Genomic DNA, 20,954 nt, shown 5'->3' on the forward strand with positions numbered 1-20,954 from the left:
TGAAATTCCTGAGGACATGCTGCTCTGCTGTATAGTTTAATGATAATGACATCCAATTGAGTAAAATATTCCAGTAGCAATGTAGCCTCCCATAAGATCTCTGGGAGGGGGCTACTCTGGTGGATATCATCAGGGGAAAGAAACAATATCACTACAAGTGAGAGTGTGGAATGTTAAGTCCCTTGATTGATTAGGTGAGTCAGAGAACATGAAATCAGAAATGGATAAGTTGAAGTTTGATATGGTGGGAATTAGTGTGGTGCATGGGAGGAAGAAGAACATTTCTGGTTAGGTGAGTGCAGAGTTATCAACACAAAATGAAATACGAGTAATGCATGAGTAGAAGTAATTATAAATAATAATACAGAAATGTAGGTAAACTATTATGAACAGTACTGTTGACTCAGTTCCGTAGGCAACACAGATAAAAAGGCAAAACTATCCACAATTGTACAGGCACATATAATTACTAGCTCTGTCAATTATGAAGAACTTAAAAGAATATATAAGCTTGTACCTAGATAAAATGTTGAGGTGGAGCGAGCCTTTAACCATTACGACTAAAAATAGTGAATTTCACAAAATGGAGAAACATAGTGCCCTACAACTACAATCATAAATTCTTGAGTGTAGCAATATGTGGAGATACCAATGGAATCATCACACTGTTTCAGTTGTAGGTACAGCAGTCAGTCCATTGCTGGGATACCACAGAAATCCAATGCTTTCAAAACAACTGTGTGACTCACCTCAGAACATTGCTAAAGGTTGTGTGATGCATATCAAATAGGTCTAACCAGGGATATTAATCTTTTACTTCACATTGCTTGGCAAGGAACAGATGTAGATCTAGACATAGCGGTCACACTCATCTGTGAGCATTTACTAGGTGAAAAATGATAAAATGTTTACCATGGATATACACAGTAAATGTAGAATTGAATTATTTCCTGAAACTGATTTTGCAACCTCATGAGTCCAGCCTTCCTATACAACAGTTCAAGTGGCTACTACAGTTCAAACACCAAAAAAGCATAGCCACAATTTGGGATGAGAACATCTTGTGCCAGGAAGAAAGAGCTTTACTGAACACAAAGGAAGATCTGATAGTGCACTACAGACAGTATAGCAAAATATTTCACTATGCACAGTTTGTTGTCTTCTGAAGTAGTTAGAGCTCTGTCTACCTTGCAGAAGATACTGAAGTCCAAGGAGTTGTTCTTCCCTTTCTATTACTTCCACTCAGTATCATGGTTTTTTAGAGAATAACAATATTAGGAAAATTATTAACACAACTGATAACATTTGTCCTGTAATTTCACTCTAACTCTGTGGTGACAATACTTTCCTTCTATGACATAAGCACAACTGATTAGTATTCATTTTACTGTCATTGCCAGATAAATCACTGTCATTCTGGAAACATCCCCCAGGCTGTGGCTAAGCCATGACCGCAGTATCCTTTCTTTCAGGAGTGCTAGTTCTGCATGGTTTGCAGGAGAGCTTCTGTAAAGTTTGGAAGGTAGGAGACGAGATACTGGCAGAAGTAAAGCTGTGAGCACCGGGCGTGAGTCGTGCTTCGGTAGCTCAGATGGTAGAGCACTTGCCCGCGAAAGGCAAAGGTCCCGAGTTCGAGTCTCGGTCGGGCACACAGTTTTAATCTGCCAGGAAGTTTCATATCAGCGCACACTCTGCTGCAGAGTAAAAATCTCAGTCTGGAAATCACTGTCAGTTTTTCTCCCAAATCAGCCAACTTTGCAATGTGTGCATTAAGTCCTTTTGGGGAATTGTACTGTGTTAGATTTCCCAAATTCAGACATTGGTAATTCTAGGCATCCTTGGTTAGTAGCTTCTCAAGTCACAAAAGATGACTCACCAGTTAAGTCTTCATGGCCTTACTAAAGCTGACTACAGCTGCTTTATGAAATTTAAGATCATGATGGTGGCCTGTAAACTGTCAATACAACAAGCTTATGTTTCCCAATCCACAATGCTGACACAGTATTCAAAGAGCTGTTCACCCCAACATTCATTAATCTGAAGGGGCTTAAACTTGACTCCAGTTTTTGGGTATATAACCACTCACCCTTTCCTCTTACTCATTCTATATGGTAGGACATTAGCTTGTACCCATCACATTGAATTTCTATGACTTCCATGTCATATTCAATTAGAATAGTTAGCACTATACAGCTGTGGACACTTCACCTGCACTTTAGCTTGCTTCTTTTTAATAAAAGAAGTACACTGTTTTTATTAAGGAACCAATACACAAACCAGCTGTTTTATAGAATGTGTTACTAACCCTACTTCTTTGTAATATTTTTACTTACAAATAATAATGAACAATCAATCATGCTGAACATGAACTCACTTAAGGTGAACACTTGGTTAACACCAGCAAAATATCTGTACTGGCAGTGATGTACAATGTTTTAATGGTTAACAAATTTCAGTCACCATGAATTACGAACTGTTTTTTAGTCTGTTGCATCATTACATTTTTCATTAAACCTGAATTGTCTACGTTTTTCTCTTTTCCTTATGTTTCTCTAGCTGACTTTTATGCATATCATTGCTCAACAATCGCCATCAACAAGGAAAACAATTGTGACACCAACAGTGTGGAAAACTAGATTCCATCAACAAGTGCAATTCCATGTTGAGATGTGCTTTTATATTCTCTAACAGGGCCACTATTAGTAACATTGAGTTCCAAGCAGGGAAAGGGTTGTCATGCAATAGGAAGCACAAAGCATAGATCAGCAAGCGAAACTAAATATTCTGCAGGAAGCAGAACATGGTGTATTGAAAAACAGCACAACTGGCAGAAAGCTTAGATTCAACAAATTTACATTATCCACACTATTTAAATGAAAAGTTCTTAATTCTGCTGCACTGGGTTCCAGGTGCAAATCAAAGTGATTTCACAGTGTTATGCATGAAGATGCTGAACATTTACTTTTGCAATGGTTCAAGCTATATGTGCACTTATAATGTATCTTTAAGTGGAACTATAATTCAATCAACAACAAATGAGACTGCAGAAAAAAATTTAGACATTCGAAACAAACATCAGGCGTTTTGCTTGTCGACTGTGTAATTTCCAAAATAGAAGCCTAATTTCATGCTCAGTGACTGGCAATGAAATGAATAAAGTTGATGAAGAAGGGGCAAGCATTGGTTGCATGAATTTGACCAAGTGAGAGAAAAGTTTGCTATATATTACGCCAGCAATGCAGGCAAAACTAGGATTTCTTTACATCTTCTGCCAAGTCAAACCCACAAAATAAAAGATGACATGTAGCATGGTGGGGCCAGCAGTAAACAATGTTTTTAACTTTTGTACTTGTCTGTAATTCATACAACATAGATGAACAACAATCTTGGGTGATCAATAAATCTGAGAAACTGATATGTTTTAAGAACATGAAATTAATGCTTTACCTTGCATCTACTCTCATTATTGGAAAGCTTGGATTGACAGTTAATGATAAATGGCTTTTTCGTTTTAATATTAACTAATTTAAATGTTCACTTTTTACTACCTAATATGTTAAGTTGCGTTCTGCCTTTGAATCAAGGCATTACTGCTGCTATGAAGACATTGTATCACAAACCATTTGTGCTATCCTTATTGCTGAGAACGAGATGGAAGCATTGGATGCAATACAAGCTGGGGATCAGTTCCATCAGTTTCCTCATAACACTTACAGAACTGTTTTAGCAATGCCTGGAGACATTATGTTGGCAAGTTAGATGGTGACAACAATATCACGTCACCTGACTATGCATTATTTTGCAAGACATTTAAAACCCTGAACCTGGTGTACAAACATTTCTGTCAGAGGTGCGAAAAACATCAGAAGAATGTGAGGAGGACAAGACCATTTTGCCTACCCACCATGAAGTGTTAAATGCCTTGGACACTATAGAAAGTTTTGCTGCAACATCTGAACAGATCATAAGTTTTACATACGTTCTTACAGCTGGCCATCTACTTAGCAAGCATTTTTGTTTCTTTCTGTGGCAGCACGATGTATTGAATGTTTGCCATTAGAAAATTATCTGCAAGTGCAAGTTTTCAGGCATTTTTGTTCCTCTCTGTGACAGCACAATATACTAGATTTAGAACATTATTTGAGTGTATCATTTTTCATGTTACAGTACAGTATTTAATGTAAGGGCTTTAGTTTTCATTTTTGCTGTTTGTGTTGTTATTGCAAACCAATGTTATAAATGGGACTGATGTACGTTGTAATATAGTAAAGTTCCTTTTTAATCTTTTGCAATAATAGAATAGTGGATATAGTAGTGTTTTCTCTGATAATATGCATAATATTGCTGTAGTTTGTATATACTGTATGTATATACAACAAATGGTTAATATACAGAAAAAATGGAACTCCAAAAACAGAACTTTTTAAAAATAACTTCTGGTATTTTGGTCCATAGGGGTTATTATTTTTCTTTCACTTTGAGTAACTAAAAATTTATACTGCTCAAAAAATTCTGCAGTGAATAATAAAAAACGTACCTTGAACTATCAGATGCATTTCTTACTGAGGCTGCCACCTGAAAGAATACAAAGAATTACTGGTGATTTAAAATTGATGAAACAGTAAATAAATAAAATTGTATTAACACCCACTAACATCTGATTGTTCCAAACAATAGTTGGAAATAGTATTATCAAAGAGACACCACATAACTGTAGCAGTTATTGAAGAAAATTATAAGTAAAAATTAACACTTCATTTCAGGACTTTGCTTTTAGCTTTGTAAATAATTATAAAGACACTTATTTGAAAACAAATTTCCTGTTTGATACTTCAAAATTAAAAGCGTGAAACATCATTCACCTGCCATGCACATACAGTAAGGTGAAGTACCGGAGAAAAATGTAAAAAATCGTCTGATTTTTATTGATGAAACAGGTAAAGAAAAGAACTGAAAAAAAAGTTCTATCTGAACTGCTATTGAACGTATTTTTTTCACAACTGTAGCATTGAATATTATGCCATACTCTTTAGATAGCTCACTGCATGGAACATCAAAGCCGTTAAATGTCACATCAGTTTCATCCACAGAGGAAATTATGGATTACTGCATGACATGGAAGTTATAGGAATTATTACATGAAGTGCTGTTATTTTATAGGCATATAAATGACAAAGATTCGTGTATTATCATAAATAGGAAATAAACAACATGGTTAGCATGACGACAGTGTCCTCTTCAAATGATTGAATGTGCTTTCATACATACAATGAATACCTATGAAGAATCAATGAGCAAGTGGACAACTACAATAGCTGTAAAATAAGTGTTACTCGAATCTAGCAGAAGACCATTAAGATCAAGGATAATCAAAAGATTCAGTCATCAAACCCAGAGATGATCACCTTATGAGAAACATTTCAGATTAAACAAACTATTTCACATTAACAGTAAAGACTGAGTCATCTGTAACAGCAAGTTGAATTAAGGTAACTAAATCAGTTTTTTTTTTCAAAAATAATAACTGCACTGAAAATGAGTAATAACAAAGATAAGGGTACTGACAGTCAGATACCTCTAATCTCCTCACACTGATAATTACGGGAGATGTTTCCAGATTGCATCGTCATCGTCGTCATCACCATCATCATTGTCATCATCACCATCACCATCGTCATCATCATCATCATCCCATACACTAACTTGTAAGAGATAGTGCCTAAATTTAAAATTTTCTTCTTACTCCTATATCCTTCCCAATTTCTTTACATACACAATGTGATCAAAAGTATCCAAACACCCCCAAAAACATAGGTTTTTCATGTTAGGTGCATTGTGCTGCAACCTACTGCCAGGTACTCCATATCAGCGAACTCAGTAGTCATTAGACATCATGAGAGATCAGAATGGGGCACTCCGCGGAACCCATGCACTTCGAACTTGGTCAGGTGATTGGGTACCACTTGTGTTATATGTCTCTATGCCAGATTTCCACACTCCTAAACGTACCTAGGTACACTGTTTCTGATGTGATAGTGAAGTGGAAACGCGAAGGGACACATACAGCACAGAAGCGTACTGGGCTACCACGTTTTTTGACTGACAGAAACTGCTGACACTTCAAGAGGTTTGTAATGTATAACAGGCAGACATCTATACAGACCATCACATAGGAATTCCAGACTTCATCATTATTCACTGCAGGTATTACGACTGTTAGGTGGGAGGTGAGAAAACCTATACTTCACCGTCGAGCACCTGCTCATAAGCCACACATGACGCAGGTAAATTCCAAATGACGCCTCGCTTGATGTAAGGAACGAAAACATTGGACGATTGAACAGTGTAAAATCGTTGTGTGGAGTGAAGAATCAAGGTACACAATGTGGTGACCTGATGGGTCGGTGTGTGTATGGCAAATACCTGGTGAACATCATCTGCCAGTGTGTGTAGTGCCAACAGTAAAATTCGGAGGTGGTTCTGGTGTTATGGTGTCATAATGTTTTTCACCGAGGGGGCTTGCATCCCTTGTTTTGCATGGCGCAATCACAGCACAGGCCTACATTGATGTTATAAGTACCTTCTTGCTTCCCAATGTTTAAGATAAATTTGGGGATGGCAATTGCAGCTTTCAACATGATCAGACACACCTGTTCATAATGCATGGCCTGTGGCGGAGTGGCTACACGACCATAACAAACCTGTAATGGACTGGCCTGCATAGAGACATGATGTGAATCCTTTAGAATACCTTTGGGATGTTTTGGAATGCTGACTTCATGAGAGGCATCACTGACCGACATCGATTCCTTTCCTCAGTGCAAACACCTGTTAAGAATGGGTTGCCATTCCCCAAGAAACATTCCAGCACATGATTGAACGTATGTCTGCAAGAGTGGAAGCAGTCACCAAGGATAAGGATGGGCCAATACCATATTCAATTCCAGCATTACTTGTGGAGGGCGCCACGAACTTTCAAGCCATTTTCAGCCAGGTGCCCGGATACTTTTGATCACCTAGTGTATGTCCTCTGTGGTCTTCCAAATATTTATATCCATTTCTGTTTTCCATGTGTCGCTGTTTAAGAATGTTTCATGGTCTTTCTTGACTCTTTTTCGATTTACTATGTTATCTTGTGAGAGTCCAACTTCTTCTGTACCTAAGATCCATTTTGAACTGTTTTTGCTAGTGCTTGCTACCTCGAAGATCTGCCTTGTGAACCTGTCGTCAGTCATCCTCTGATGCGTCCACAGAATTTTATCCCCTTTTATCTATAGGTGTCCGTTATTGTTCCTGTCTATCTACAGATTCCTCTATAGGGCCTCTTTATCCAATTTCGTTCACAGAAAACTGATCCAAATATTTTCCTGAGAATTTTTCTTTCCTGCTTCTCAGTCAGTCATTTTTGTTGGACCATGAATCATAGTATTTTCTACAGTAAAGAGTTATTCCAGCAGTAGTTTTGCATTGAATAAAATAGATTTTTTGTTATGACAACTCCACATCAGTTGACAAGCTTTTGAGCAAGAAACTCCTGAAGTTACGTTTGACAACAAGGGGGGACCTCACTTTTGAAAGACTGAAGATTTTTAACAGTGTGATCTCCAGATTTCAGCTGCAAAACTTGTGGACAAATGATGACAGGATGATGGTGAAGACCCAAAATGGGAATGATCAGTCTGCAATGCAGACAGGACGTTTGAAGCTAAAAAAATTTCAACTCTTGTTGCCTCTAATTTTGTGTGTTTACTTTCATGTCGATTTTGCAAAGAAACAATTTGTTTTACTAATATTATACTTAAAACAGTTTCCCCTCTTATTATTCTCTGTTTGTCTATGATTACTCTTAGTACTAATTTTCTGCTCAATTCTCGTACCTCCAAGACCAATACTATTCATTAATTCACTATTACTATTCTATGTTCACAAGGCTCTGATTCAGATGATAAATTACAGTCTTATTTCTACTTTAATAATTTATCATCATATTACTGTGGTTACTCATCATTAGCACCAATAGTACGACAGACTGCTTTCATTCCATTCATCTTGCTGTCAGTATTGTTGTGCAGAAACTGTTCTAAATCTGTTCAGGAACTTTCTCCTCCTGTCTTCAGTTGACCATTCACTGACTAGTGCAAAGCCTGCTGGCCTTGGCCGCAAAACCTCCCTCCTCCTGCAGATATCTCCCACTTTCACGTCAAGGAACCTTGCTCCTCTACCACAATGCACTTTGGTATTCTTTGTTCTCCCAACCTCACCAGCCTAAAGTCGCTACTATCTAGCATCTACATGAGCCTTGTAGCCAAATGCACTGAACATCACACTGCACTTGCAAATGTTCGATCTCTGCCACCTCATCATAACAAAGTGTCACATATTTCAAGGCATGGACATACATCTGATTCTTCTATCAGAGATGTGGCTCACACCAAGTATGTCCACAAGTTCCGTAAATTGAGAAGACTACAACTTTTCAAGATACAACAGGTGTAACTGACAACTGGGTGGACTAGCGGCATATGTATACTCTTGATTTATCACATAATGTGCTACACACATCCAACAATCATGAAGATAAACAAGAGGAATACGTTCATAGAGATCTCATCCCTTAACAGAAAGTCACCAATGTGTGTCCTCTACAAACGTCCTGAAACACCCAGGTTTGGCTGTTTTTAACTTGCTCTTTGAACTGACATGTGAGCATATAATGATGCTCCACCCAGATCTTCCTCTTTTCTCAGAATTCTTAGCTGGTGAAGGCTTTCTAAATTTCCTTTCCACGGGACTCACTATATCTGAAAACTATCTTGTACATTTATAAATCCTTTTTATACCTGCCACTATCATTGTTGTCATTACTACTGTTACCACCAGCGCCATTAGTGGCAGCAGCTGTAATTCTACTAGTACTTTCATTATTAACTTTATTAGTTCGTAGTCAGTATTACTTACTCACATTGCCACTCAGGACACTCAAATCATTTTAATACTATTTGTCATATTAAAACTGTTGTTTCTTAGGTAACTATGATGTATGTGTGAAACCCTGGTCCAATGGAGAAGAGAACCTGATGGCCCTCGTCGGACTAGCATAAATAAATAAATAAATAAATAAATAAATGCTGATTGGATAATCTCTCCTGGATATTTAATGTATATATCTTGTGACACTTCCTCATACCAAGTTATAGTGGAGAGATTATCTGCAGGCTTCCTGTCAATTACCAAGTTTCCTCACAGATGATTTGTAGAACAGTTTTCTGTGACATTTTATGAAGCTTCTCCAAGACAAGTTTGGCTTCTCTACAGTTTCTTAGAACTGTGAGTGTCTATAAGAGCCATACACCTGATGTTGGTTCTCTGCTCTTTTTTAATTTCAATTTGGATTCCCTCATCTCCTTCCCTATGTCTTCATAACTTTTTTTTCAGAATTATTTTAAATTGGAGGGGATTGTGGATCCCTGGCTGCACACTGTTGTGCATTTCAAATGCTTCTGAAATTTCTCCAATCAATTTAACATTTGAGGTTGTACCCATTAATGTCTGTTCGATAATTGCCACTATTTACCTGTCAATTTTTAATTCCTTTAAGTACTGAATCAATATTTTTTTTCTATCAAATCATAAGCCTTTATGACACTTGTCATAAGTTGTCACAGTATTTACACATCATCATCTTTGCAAAACTGACTTTGGTTCACATATCTGTTCTCTACACGATTACCCTTTGCAAAATCGTGCCTTATAATCAACTATTAATGGGCCTACATGTTCATCCAGTCGACTTCACAGGGCTTTTTGAAGAATTTTGGACATAACAGGATGCAGTGAAATTCCCTGCAATGATTCAGACTGGTTTTATGTCATTTTTATGAAGAGGAACAATTAATGCACATTTCCAGTCTTCAGTAATTTTTTCAATTTTACAAATGTTTAACATAATTCTGTCAGTTGCTTGTGTCAGATTACTGTTGCTCAGTATCTGTATCTGCATACTTCAGCTATGAGTTTCTGTTTCCGCTGATGACTTGTCATTTTCCAAAGTACTGATTTCTTTCAGTTCCTCAACAGATGATTTTTAATCTGAATTGTTTCGCCTCCAAAATTTAGTTGTTCTTTCAGAGGCACACAGCCAAGAACTGAGTGATAGTCATAGACTAAAATTGTTATTTTTATGTTGGTTTCAAGTGACCAGTTTACATTCTTTTTTATAGCCTTGAACATTATTTCCTATACTTCCAAGAATTCCTGCCATTTTCTATGGTTTGTTACTATTTAAAATTTTCAATGCTTGTTCCCTCAAATCTACTAGACTGTGATCATAGACAATGTTCCACTACCTATGTTTTCTCCTCTTTTGTGGTTAGCACAATCTCATAATGGTTTTCAGTATGTCTGCAAGTTTCTTACAATTTATGGTATATCAATGAATAATTTGTTGAAAAATTTCTTACTCATAATACGAGTGATAATGGATTAATGATGACTGATTTATTCACTTGTGTTTCTTTTCCGACAGGTTGAAATGTAATCTTTATATGCCGGAGACGTTGAAATGACTAAAAAATTCCTTTCTTGTTCTTACACTGCGTATTTTTATATCCTTATTGCCTGTAACAACAGAGTGTATCTGAAACACACACAAAGCAGAGTTCAGGAAATGCCATTTGTGTAGCTTCTTTGCAGGTTTAAATTATGTGGTAGTGATTTTGATCTCATTTTCCCAGCTTCATCTCACGATTTTTATATATTCTCTATCGAACTCCTGTTTTCCAAATTTTTTTGTTGGAACATAAGCATGCTTGACAATGTGACATCCCACCAGTCAGACACTGAAGCAATTCAGTGGCATGCTTTTAGATTTGCTACTATTAGCTATCATTAGCACACAAATGTTATGGATATGGTTCAGCAACTCAGACAGGAATCCTTGGAGGGAAGATGATGTTCGTTTCAAGAGTCAATGTTGAGAAAATTTAGGGAACTGGCATTTGAGGCTCACTGCTGATGTAACTTTTGATCAGCGTGTATTGTAAGGAACCATAATAAAACTTTGTTGGTCTAATTTGTATACTAATATTTGCCTATAATACAATGCATCACACTTTGTGTATCCTCCATAGCTGTCAGAGACATGCTGAGTTTTATTTTTCTATGTTTACTGTTTTATCATCTAATGTCTTTTGTTAATTTTGAAATCACCTGTTTGTGTATACTGAAATAGGAAACGTTTAATAGGATTTAGTGATGGTAATATTCCAGAAGACAGAGTTTAGGTGTGTACCAATAAATAGTGAGTTTTGTCATAACAATGGGAGGAGATCAATTGTGTAAGGTTGCTGTTAGACAGTATAGAGTCATGGATCGTGAACCTGTAAACATAGACAAATACTTTTTTCTGGTGCGCTGTGGATTGTAAAGATAGTGGACAAAATGGAACTAAAATTTATGCATTCCAGATTGTTTTTCCACACAATAGCATGAAGGCAGCAACTTGGAAATGATGCAGAGACACATTTACTAATGGAAAATTTTATGAAGCACAATGCCAACAACTAAGTTAATAGTCCAAGGTGTCGATCTACCTCTTATTGTGAACTGATGTAATGTGGGAAAATATCAGAGCAGTGACAGTAAAGGAAAACTTCTGCTAAATGAACTGATTTCAGTATTGAACACATTCTCCAAAGTGAATACCATATGCAAAAACTACTATGCCTGTGCCCCATAGAAAATTGTTATTACACCATGCATATACAACGGAATGAAGCCAAACAAACAAATGCTTAATTTGGGAAGAGAGAATGCGATGCAGGAACCAGTTATGCCAGGTTCACTCTTCAGTATACAGGGTGTTACAAAAAGGTACGGCTAAACTTTCAGGAAACATCCTCACACACAAAGAAAGAAAATATGTTATGTGGACATGTGTCCGGAAACGCTTACTTTCCATGTTAGAGCTCATTTTATTACTTCTCTTCAAATCACATTAATCATGGAATGGAAACACACAGCAACAGAACGTACCAGCATGACTTCAAACACTCTGTTACAGGAAATGTTCAAAATGTCCTTCGTTAGCGAGGATACATGCATTCACCCTCCCTGATGCGCTGATGTAGCCTTGGAGAATGGCGTATTGTATCACAGCTGTCCACAATACGAGCACGAAGAGTCTCTACATTTGGTACTGGGGTTGCGTAGACAAGAGCTTTCAAATACCCCTATAAATGAAAGTCAAGAGGGTTGAGGTCAGGAGAGTGTGGAGGCCATGGAATTGGTCCGCCTCTACCAATCCATCGGTCACGAAATCTGTTGTTGAGAAGCGTATGAACACTTCGACTGAAATGTGCAGGACGTCCATTGTGGATGAACCACATGTTGTGTCATACTTGTAAAGGCACATGTTCCAGCAGCACAGGTAGAGTATCCCGTATGAAATCATGATAATGTGCTCCATTGAGCGTAGGTGGAAGAAAATGGGGCCCAATCAAGACATCACCAATAATGCCTGCCCAAACGTTCACAGAAAATCTGTGTTGATGAGGTGACTGCACGATTGCGTGCGGATTCTCGTCAGCCCACACATGTTGATTGTGAAAATTTACAATTTGATCACGTTGGAATGAAGCCTCATCCGTAAAGAGAACATTTGCACTGAAATGAGGATTGACACATTGTTGGATGAACCATTCGGAGAAGTGTACCCGTGGAGGCCAATCAGCTGCTGATAGTGCAAGCACATGCTGTACATGGTATGGAAACAACTGGTTCTCCCATAGCACTCTTCATAACTGACGAAACTAAAATGAGCTCTACCATGGAAATTCAGCGTTTCCGGACACATGTCCACATAACATATATTCTTTATTTGTGCGTGAGAAATGTTTCCTGAAAGTTTGGCTGTACCTTTTTGTAACACCCTGTATACCATATCCGCTGTCCCTAGCATTTTTCCTTGAGTGGTATGCTTGCACAATCAACAGGCATGAATGTGTATGAGGGTCATTTACAGACAACAAAAGACGAGAAATTAGGGCTTTTATGGAGGGAACAAACAGTTGCTTTTCCCTCACTCTGCTTGCAAGCAAAAAAGAAAAGGAAATGACTAATAGTAGTGGAAAATACCCACCGCCATGTACCATACAGTGTCTTGCATAGTATGTCTTCGGATTTACGTTTTTCAGTTTAAATGGTTCAAATGGCTCTAAGCACTATGAGTACGTTTTTCAGTCCTCTACCTTACATTCCCAAATGTTTGTTAGGTTTTATTCCTGTGAGAAGTTTATGAATCTAACCATCCACTTTCTCTTATGCAAGGTGGACAAAATTAATACAACATTTTATTTTACTGGATTAAGTTTTATGCTTCATACAAGGAGACCTTATCAAAGCTGTAGGTTGTGCCAAGAAGATAATTTATTTGGATCTGCAATGACTTCTATGGTGAGGTAATACATGGATTTATCTGCATATGTCCAAGAGTTTTTCTGTGACTGACAAATCTGTGAGTAATTCAACATATACAATTGAAGTAGCCATACTGTAACTATTTTGAGATCAATGTATCAAGGGTGATCTGTCACATAAAAATAGTAGCACACTTTGTACCTTTGGCAACTTTGAAAATTTTTAGTTCAAACTGACAAATATCAATGATTCACTGAAAAGATAAACCATGTCCAATGTATTCTGCAATCCGTTAATCATAAGTTACTGGAAGGAGGAATATTTTTCAAATGATCTACACTCTCATGGTTTAAACGTATACAAACTGTTTAACATCCAGAAGGGTCACAGAAAGTATGGTTAAACATATTGTTACAAATTCACAACAATAAGCAAACAACAGTTGCTAATCCACATCAAGTGGAATATCACAAGAGTACTGTAAAGGTATTAATTGCACTTAGGTCTAGAAAACTCACAATCTGTGCCTGTCCCACAGTAATGCATTTCTTACATCAATTACACAAATACATTTTTATCACTCTACATGCAATAAATCAGAGATGGGAGTGCTTACAGTATTCTCAGTTCCACCCACCTCCAAATTTAGTTCAGGATCCTCCTTGATAAAATCATATGGCCGAGAGATTACCAAATTATCTTCAAGACACTGAAAGAGAAAAAGTCTCAGTTAAAACTACTTGCACCCTTCTGTACTTATGACATGGCTCCCAATATTTCTTTTTTTATGAATATAGCAGTTATTCTGCCAACATATATCACCATAATTTCACACTGTGCTATACTGCACTAATTTTACACATAATCAGTTTGTACATAGCGTACTTCATGGTGCTTTCTGACCCTTATCCTTCATTTGGGAACCTCACACTTTGCCCATAGCAAGAAGAAGAGAGAGTGTGCTTACTCCCTGTGCATTAATGTAGTTGGACAGGAGAGGTGGCAAGCCATAGAACTACAATGAAATGAATATCCCTAGCTGCATACAGGCATTGATATAAATCAATGGGGACAGTTGAAAATAAGTGCCCCAACTGGGACTCGAACCTGGGATCTCCTCCATACATGGCAGATGCTCTATCCATCTGAGCCACTGAGGACATGGAGGATAGTGCAACTGCAGGGACTTATCTACTTATCTCTGGCACGCCTACCGTGAGACCCACATTCCCAGCCTATTGTCCCATACTATACTCTTAGTGCCCCTGCCCATTATACTCATTACTCGCAGCTTTTTGCCGATTCCTGTAAGAGTTCAGGCACTGTTTGTGCATCCGCGTAGAAGAAGACGGTCAAATGGCCATTGAGCCTTGAAGGTGGTATCTGTTCTTTTGTAAATGTCCGAAACAACAGGTACCATCTTCATACACCCAAGAACTATGAATATCACTGTCACTTGAGACTCAAGTTGACATGTAATCGGATGGCGTTTGTTGCTTCTGCCTCAATTTATTCTGAGAGTTTGTTTAGGACTTGTGAGTGAATGGTTAAGAGTTGAAGGCTGTGGTTATAAAGAAGTGGTGAGAGTTGTAGTTACTGGTAATTATAGAAGAAAACGAACAAAACATGTCCACGTTTTTCGATCCAGTGACCCGATATGGCTGAAGAGAAACTAAGGGTAAATATTTTGTAGGTCTCCAAAAACTAAAGTATTATTTCAAAATGGTTGACAGCAATTCCCCAGAAAGACAATCTGACTCAAGAGTTGTGTTGTCTGTTATTCTCATTTTAGTGAGGAACAACAAATCTCTATCACCAGTAAACAAGTTGAAATTGTAAGACAAGGGTGGTCTTATAAAACGAGAGCGGCTCAGTGGTTCCTCGTGTATTTCCCAGTTTACTGAAATATCTGTCGAAAATATTACACAAAAGAAAATCGTCCGTCAAGCACTCGCTAAAGGGAATCTGTGGAAAGAAGACAGTAAACAAGCTGCAGTTTCGATGTCTGCCAGTGCTGCTTTTGCTGAGGAAAATATAGGGAGCGTATCAGTACTGAATGGAGTAGTAATCACATTAAAATGATGTTGATGTACCAGGAACTGGAAACTGTCCGATTACGTGATAAATTAAGGACAGAAAATGCCGAAATAAATCTCTTCCAAAAGCAAGTCTCAGATGAAAACCATAAGATGGCTCAGTCGATTGTCCTACATCACTGTATACTCAGTAAAAACAGAAAATCATATTTGCCACTATGTTAAAGAAATGCCAATTTAAAAACAGCAAGAGAATGCACTATGTGATGTGACAATGAATTTACTCTGGATAGCATGCCCTTGAAAATTAGAAGCTCAAAGGATATAGACATGGTCTGAGGCACGCATTGTTGCAACAACCTTCTGAAACATCTCCAAAAGTAAATGATTTCAAATTCTCACGTGAAATTAACGAAGAGGCTGTAGAACAATTAAGAATTATTTTCGGAAAGAACGAATAAAAACAAAGATACGCTGATTTTTGATGAAGTAAAGCACAAGGAAATTTACATTTCAGTAACACTTTGCTGGAAATTTGTTTCGTCAGTTTATGGGTATATACTTCGGACGACTGTAGTAGTAACTTTGCCTATCATTGCTCTGGTGTTCATATCTGTGGCTCTGATGCGTAACCGTATTCACCCTATTTTAGTGTACTCGAATCAATGTCACTCCTAGTGATGTCTAGCATATACTTATTCAAGTAATTATCCAGCTAGATCAAGCCAGAATGACACTTGTTACATGCACTTCTTATGGTACAGTACAGACTGAATAAAGAGGTCCAGCAGTGTCTAGGAATTACTGACATAAAAAATAAAGTTCCTTGCTCAATATCAAATGCAGTTGGCACGACCAGAAGAACATGGAAATTTTCGTACGCTATCCACGTCATGAATTGAGTTACAAATGGTTGATGTGATAAAACTGATGTACTTTTTAACAATGGCATCATCAACTTCAATTATCGACAAGATAGTTCTCCAGAATCAACGGGATTATTTATTAGATAGATGAACAAGTTAGTCGACACACTTTTATTCTCTTGGTGATGCTTTGTACAAAACGCACATGCTCACAAAAAGTTGATGAAATGGGGAAGCGTTCTAGCCAATATAGTAAAAGCTTTGGTTCTGAAAGAACACACTGGCCGCTAAGAGTAACCACTAATAGTACATTAGAAATACCTAAATACTTATGGAAAAGAGGTTGCATCTCTCTCCCAACAGCAGCATCATTTCGGTATCTCTAGGTGTCCGAGTTGCAATCGTCACCTATCAGTAAGACTAATTCTGCTTGGACAAGTTACAATTTGCTTGCCAGTAGAGTTCCTGTAAAACTTTCATTGTCTGTTGCAGAAATTGAACATAAACGCGAATTTTCGTTGATTTCATGCATAAGAGAAATGCTGATGTTAGCTGGATATTTGCAACAAAAGAACCAACACAGAGTTTTGGAGCAGAAAACATATTTGAAAAAAAAACTTTGTATTTCATATAATATCGAAGATCCACAATGTAGGTCAGTCTGCTGATTTTGTCATTGTAACACATACTTCTATGGGTCACAAGTAAACGAACTGATATCTCACTGCGGAACTATTGAACTAGGGTAGTCAGCACGTTTCCTCTTCTACTCAATATGTTTTCCTGCAGTTTAGTGTTTCTTCCATCCACTCAACGACTTGTCCTTAATTTTTAATTAAATCACCTGCCTATTCATTCCTGTTTGGATTTACCAGGTTAACATTCTCATGCTCATAGCTCTGGTTTGAATATTTTCTGGCGTGTGAGACTTTTCCGACAATGTCATTTCCAACACTGTTTGTTTTTTCTTTCTGTCGAGATATCATCATTGTCTCAGAATGGACAAAAGATCATAGAGATGAGATTTTCTCTCAGTTGTGTTTACAATACTTAAGAACTAGGTTTATACACCAACCCTGGTGCTGTAACTATTATAAGCCTAAATTTTAGTGTTGCTGGAGATACTAAGTTAAGTCACAATCATTTTCATAGTTTCAGAGCTTTGAATGACTAATGCTGCCCCATGTAACATCCAGCTGCAAGTTGGTGCCCACACAACAAAATTTCGCTACGGTTGTAAATGAAATTTCCAGTATGCACTGGGTCACTTTGCACCACTCCTGAAGGCAGAGTCAACACATATGGCTTCTTAGCATTTTGGACTACAAACCTCGCTGTTATGTCACGTGCCATATCAAGCTGACGTCTTTGCTATTTCCAGTAATCTGTTAAATATTATGTTGAGCATTCATGGTGACAAGTAGAATCTTGTCCCAAATCAGTACGCATTTTAAATGTACAGGGCATCTTCTCTCTCATATTTGTACCTTTGCTCTTGTCCCTGTCCATCTCCTCACTACACCCACTAACTTTTTTGGATTTCAACACTTCCTCACATTGTTGTGTAACCTCTGTCTGTGACCATTGTCCCGTGATGGAAAAATCTATTAACACTGAAGAAATGTGTTAGTTAAATTCCTCGCACTTCTCCCATTGTCTCGTAATATGGAGGCTCATTGAAAAGTAATACTGCCGAATTTTTTTATTCTGTTCTCAGTATCAATTTAGGTATTACTTATCATGCATATTACGTGGTCGAATTCCCATTTCATTGACAAGTTGCAACATTATTCTTATGTAGCTTCTAATTGTAGTGTGTAACATTGCAGTGTGTAATGGAACTATGTTATTGCATGCGAAAGAGTGTGCTCTAATGAAGTTTGTAACTGCACAAAATGAGCCTTCAATTGAATCCACAGAAGAACGAAACCAGTGCATTGTTTTCACTATATCAACGTCGGTAATGTCAAAACATTCAGTTGTTCATACTCGTAATGAAGCAAACAGAACTCCTAACCTCAGCTCAAAGTGGACAGCTGCATAGGCCAACACTTAAAGACATCTTTGAAGAATTAAGTCTTATGATAAAGTTGTGCAAATAGAGGTGAGGCTGTGGCTCCATCAACAAATTGAACAGCCTGCAGCGACAGTATCAATGAACCGATCACTCACTGGGAGAAATGTTTTCATTGCCAATGTGGCTTTGTTGCAACACAAACATGTAGAGATGAAGAATAAAGGTGTAGAATGTTTATAAAGTTTTATTCAAAAATCTGTACGAGTTTTCACATAAATTTGGAGGCATTACTTTTTAACATGCCCTCATAAATGTGGTTTAAAGTTCACATTTCTGCCTACTGACTTCCAATTGCTTCTACAGTTAAACTGTGCAAGGACTGACTTCGAATTGCTTCTACAGTTAAACTGTGCAAGGCAATTTACATTATGTGTCGGAGTATTTGTGATACCAATACAACAATCTTTTTCCAGAGGCAATATTGTAGAAACATCTGACATTTGCACAAACAGTTTTGTAGTTCAGGTGCTTGTGAGTGTAGTGCTTGTATCAACAGGTGTCAGGAAGCATATGCTGGTGCTCAAAACTGTAATTTAGACATCACAGTCATGTTGTCCGATACTGGAATAAATATTATGTCACACTGTTCTTACAAAATTCTGTGCAGATGGATGTATAGCATATAGTTCTCAAAAAACACATTACCTACCAGTTCTGAGCTGCCTCCTTTGTACTACATGTGTATGCACTATGCACCACACAAAATGCACACATTAATTACACTCCATTTACAGTACCTATTTGACATACATAACATTAAAATTGGTATTCTTTGTCCATGAGAGGGGAGGATACTTCTGACTGGTTTTATGTGGGCTGTCATGACTTGGGGTCCTGTGCCGGCCTCATCATCTCATAGCAGCAATGGTATCCAACATCTTCAACTACTTGTTTGGTATATTCCAATGTGTATAACCCTATAGTTTTTGCCCTCTACAGCTCCATCTAGTATCACACAAGTAATTCTCTGTTGTCTTCATATACACTTCCTATTACACTGTCCCTTCCCATCAATGTTTTCCATAAGTGCCTTTCTAGTAATTCTATGGAGAACCTCATTCCCAATCACCCAGTCATATCAGTTCAATTATTTTGATCAGTCTTTTGTAATAACACATCTCAGATGGTTCAGTGATTTTATTTTCTGTATTCCACCTCCATCTAGCCAGTAATGATTCTAGCTCTTCTTGTTTTACAAAGCTAGATACTAGCTTTCAGCATGGGTAACAGCAGCAAGGCATTGTGGCCTGGAAGCGATGAGGCCTTGGTAGGTATTTGAAGGGAGTTTATTTTGGGGGGGGGACCAATGAGCTCTGAAGCTATGTTCAATCACATCCCAGAACTATTCGATTGGGTTCAGATCTTGCGAGTTGGGGGAGAAGGAGCCAGCACATCAATTGGGACTCACCACTGTGTTCCTCTAACCACTCCATACTACTCCATCACACTCCTGGCCTTGTGACATGGTGCATTGTCTTGTTGAAAAATGCCAGTGCTGTCACGAAACGTTACTTATGAAGTGGCATATGTCGTCTGCAACTAGTGTATGATAGCCCTTGCCCATCACTGTGCCCTACCTGAGTTCCATTGGTTCCATGGATGGCCACATGAATGATCCCCAGATCATAATGGAGCTGCCACCAGTTTGTCTCTAGCTGTAGTACGCATTTCAAAACAAAGAATTGTTCACATGGAAGACGACAGATCTGCGCCCTCCCACTGGCATGATGAGGGGGTTCATCAGACCATGTAACACACTGCCACTGTGCCAACGTTCAGTGCCAATGGTCACTTGCCCATTTCAGTTGTAGTTGCTGATGATGTGATGTTAACATTGGCATGTTCTAGAGTCGTAGGCTGCAGAGGTCCATCAGCAGTGTTATGTGCAATGTGTGTTCAGACACCCTTTTCTCTGACCAGCATTAAAGTCTGATGTTAGTTCTACCACAGTTTGCTGCCCATCCTCTTACCAGTCTGTCTAGCTTATGACATCTGTAATGAGGGGACGCCACACAGCTCCACGATGTCTGGATGTTGTTTCACCTTTGTTTTGCCACAGCACTCATCGAACACCTGACAAGTCATACCTTTTCCGATATACTCGTGCTGAGCCTCTGGGCTATCACAATCTGCCCTTAGTCAAACTCAGATCACACACCTCCATTCTACACATAGAGGATGCTCACTGACACTACATGTACCATGCATGTGTGACAGTCATCCTTTGCCAGGTGACACTGTTATCACATGGATGGGTTTATGTTGATTCTATTGCAGAGGATGGAAAAAAAGCAGTTTTAACGGTATATAGTTAATTTGTAACTTTAAATGAAATGGGTTAAAATCAAATATTAAAGGTTTGTACCACATTTGAGTGCAATACAGTAATATTAACATATAACTTATGTACCGGGGTGTGTGGGTACGTGAAGAGCGGGATGTGTTGAGTAGAAGCACAATGGAAAGCAAGTTGCAGGATTGCGTTCACACACTTCACTTCACTCCTTAATAAGCCTGCAAAATGGTGAGCAGGAAATTTCCCACTCTCTTAACAGCACT

General features: G+C 38.1%; 1 protein-coding gene across 1 annotated transcript in view; it reads right to left on the minus strand.

The window, feature by feature from the left end:
• LOC126212637 (zinc finger and SCAN domain-containing protein 26-like) overlaps window positions 1-20,954 on the minus strand; it is a 165,403-nt gene that overhangs the window by 60,040 nt on the left and 84,409 nt on the right. Inside the window, exons 5-6 of the mRNA XM_049940064.1 lie at window positions 14,054-14,125; window positions 4,538-4,575 (exon numbers count right to left, since the gene is read on the minus strand). Of these exons, the coding sequence (XP_049796021.1) occupies window positions 4,538-4,575; window positions 14,054-14,125 (110 nt within the window). The remainder of the gene's footprint in view (window positions 1-4,537; window positions 4,576-14,053; window positions 14,126-20,954) is intronic.

This window comes from Schistocerca nitens, chromosome 11 (assembly GCF_023898315.1).
Source record: "Schistocerca nitens isolate TAMUIC-IGC-003100 chromosome 11, iqSchNite1.1, whole genome shotgun sequence".
Classification (NCBI taxonomy): domain Eukaryota; kingdom Metazoa; phylum Arthropoda; class Insecta; order Orthoptera; family Acrididae; genus Schistocerca; species Schistocerca nitens.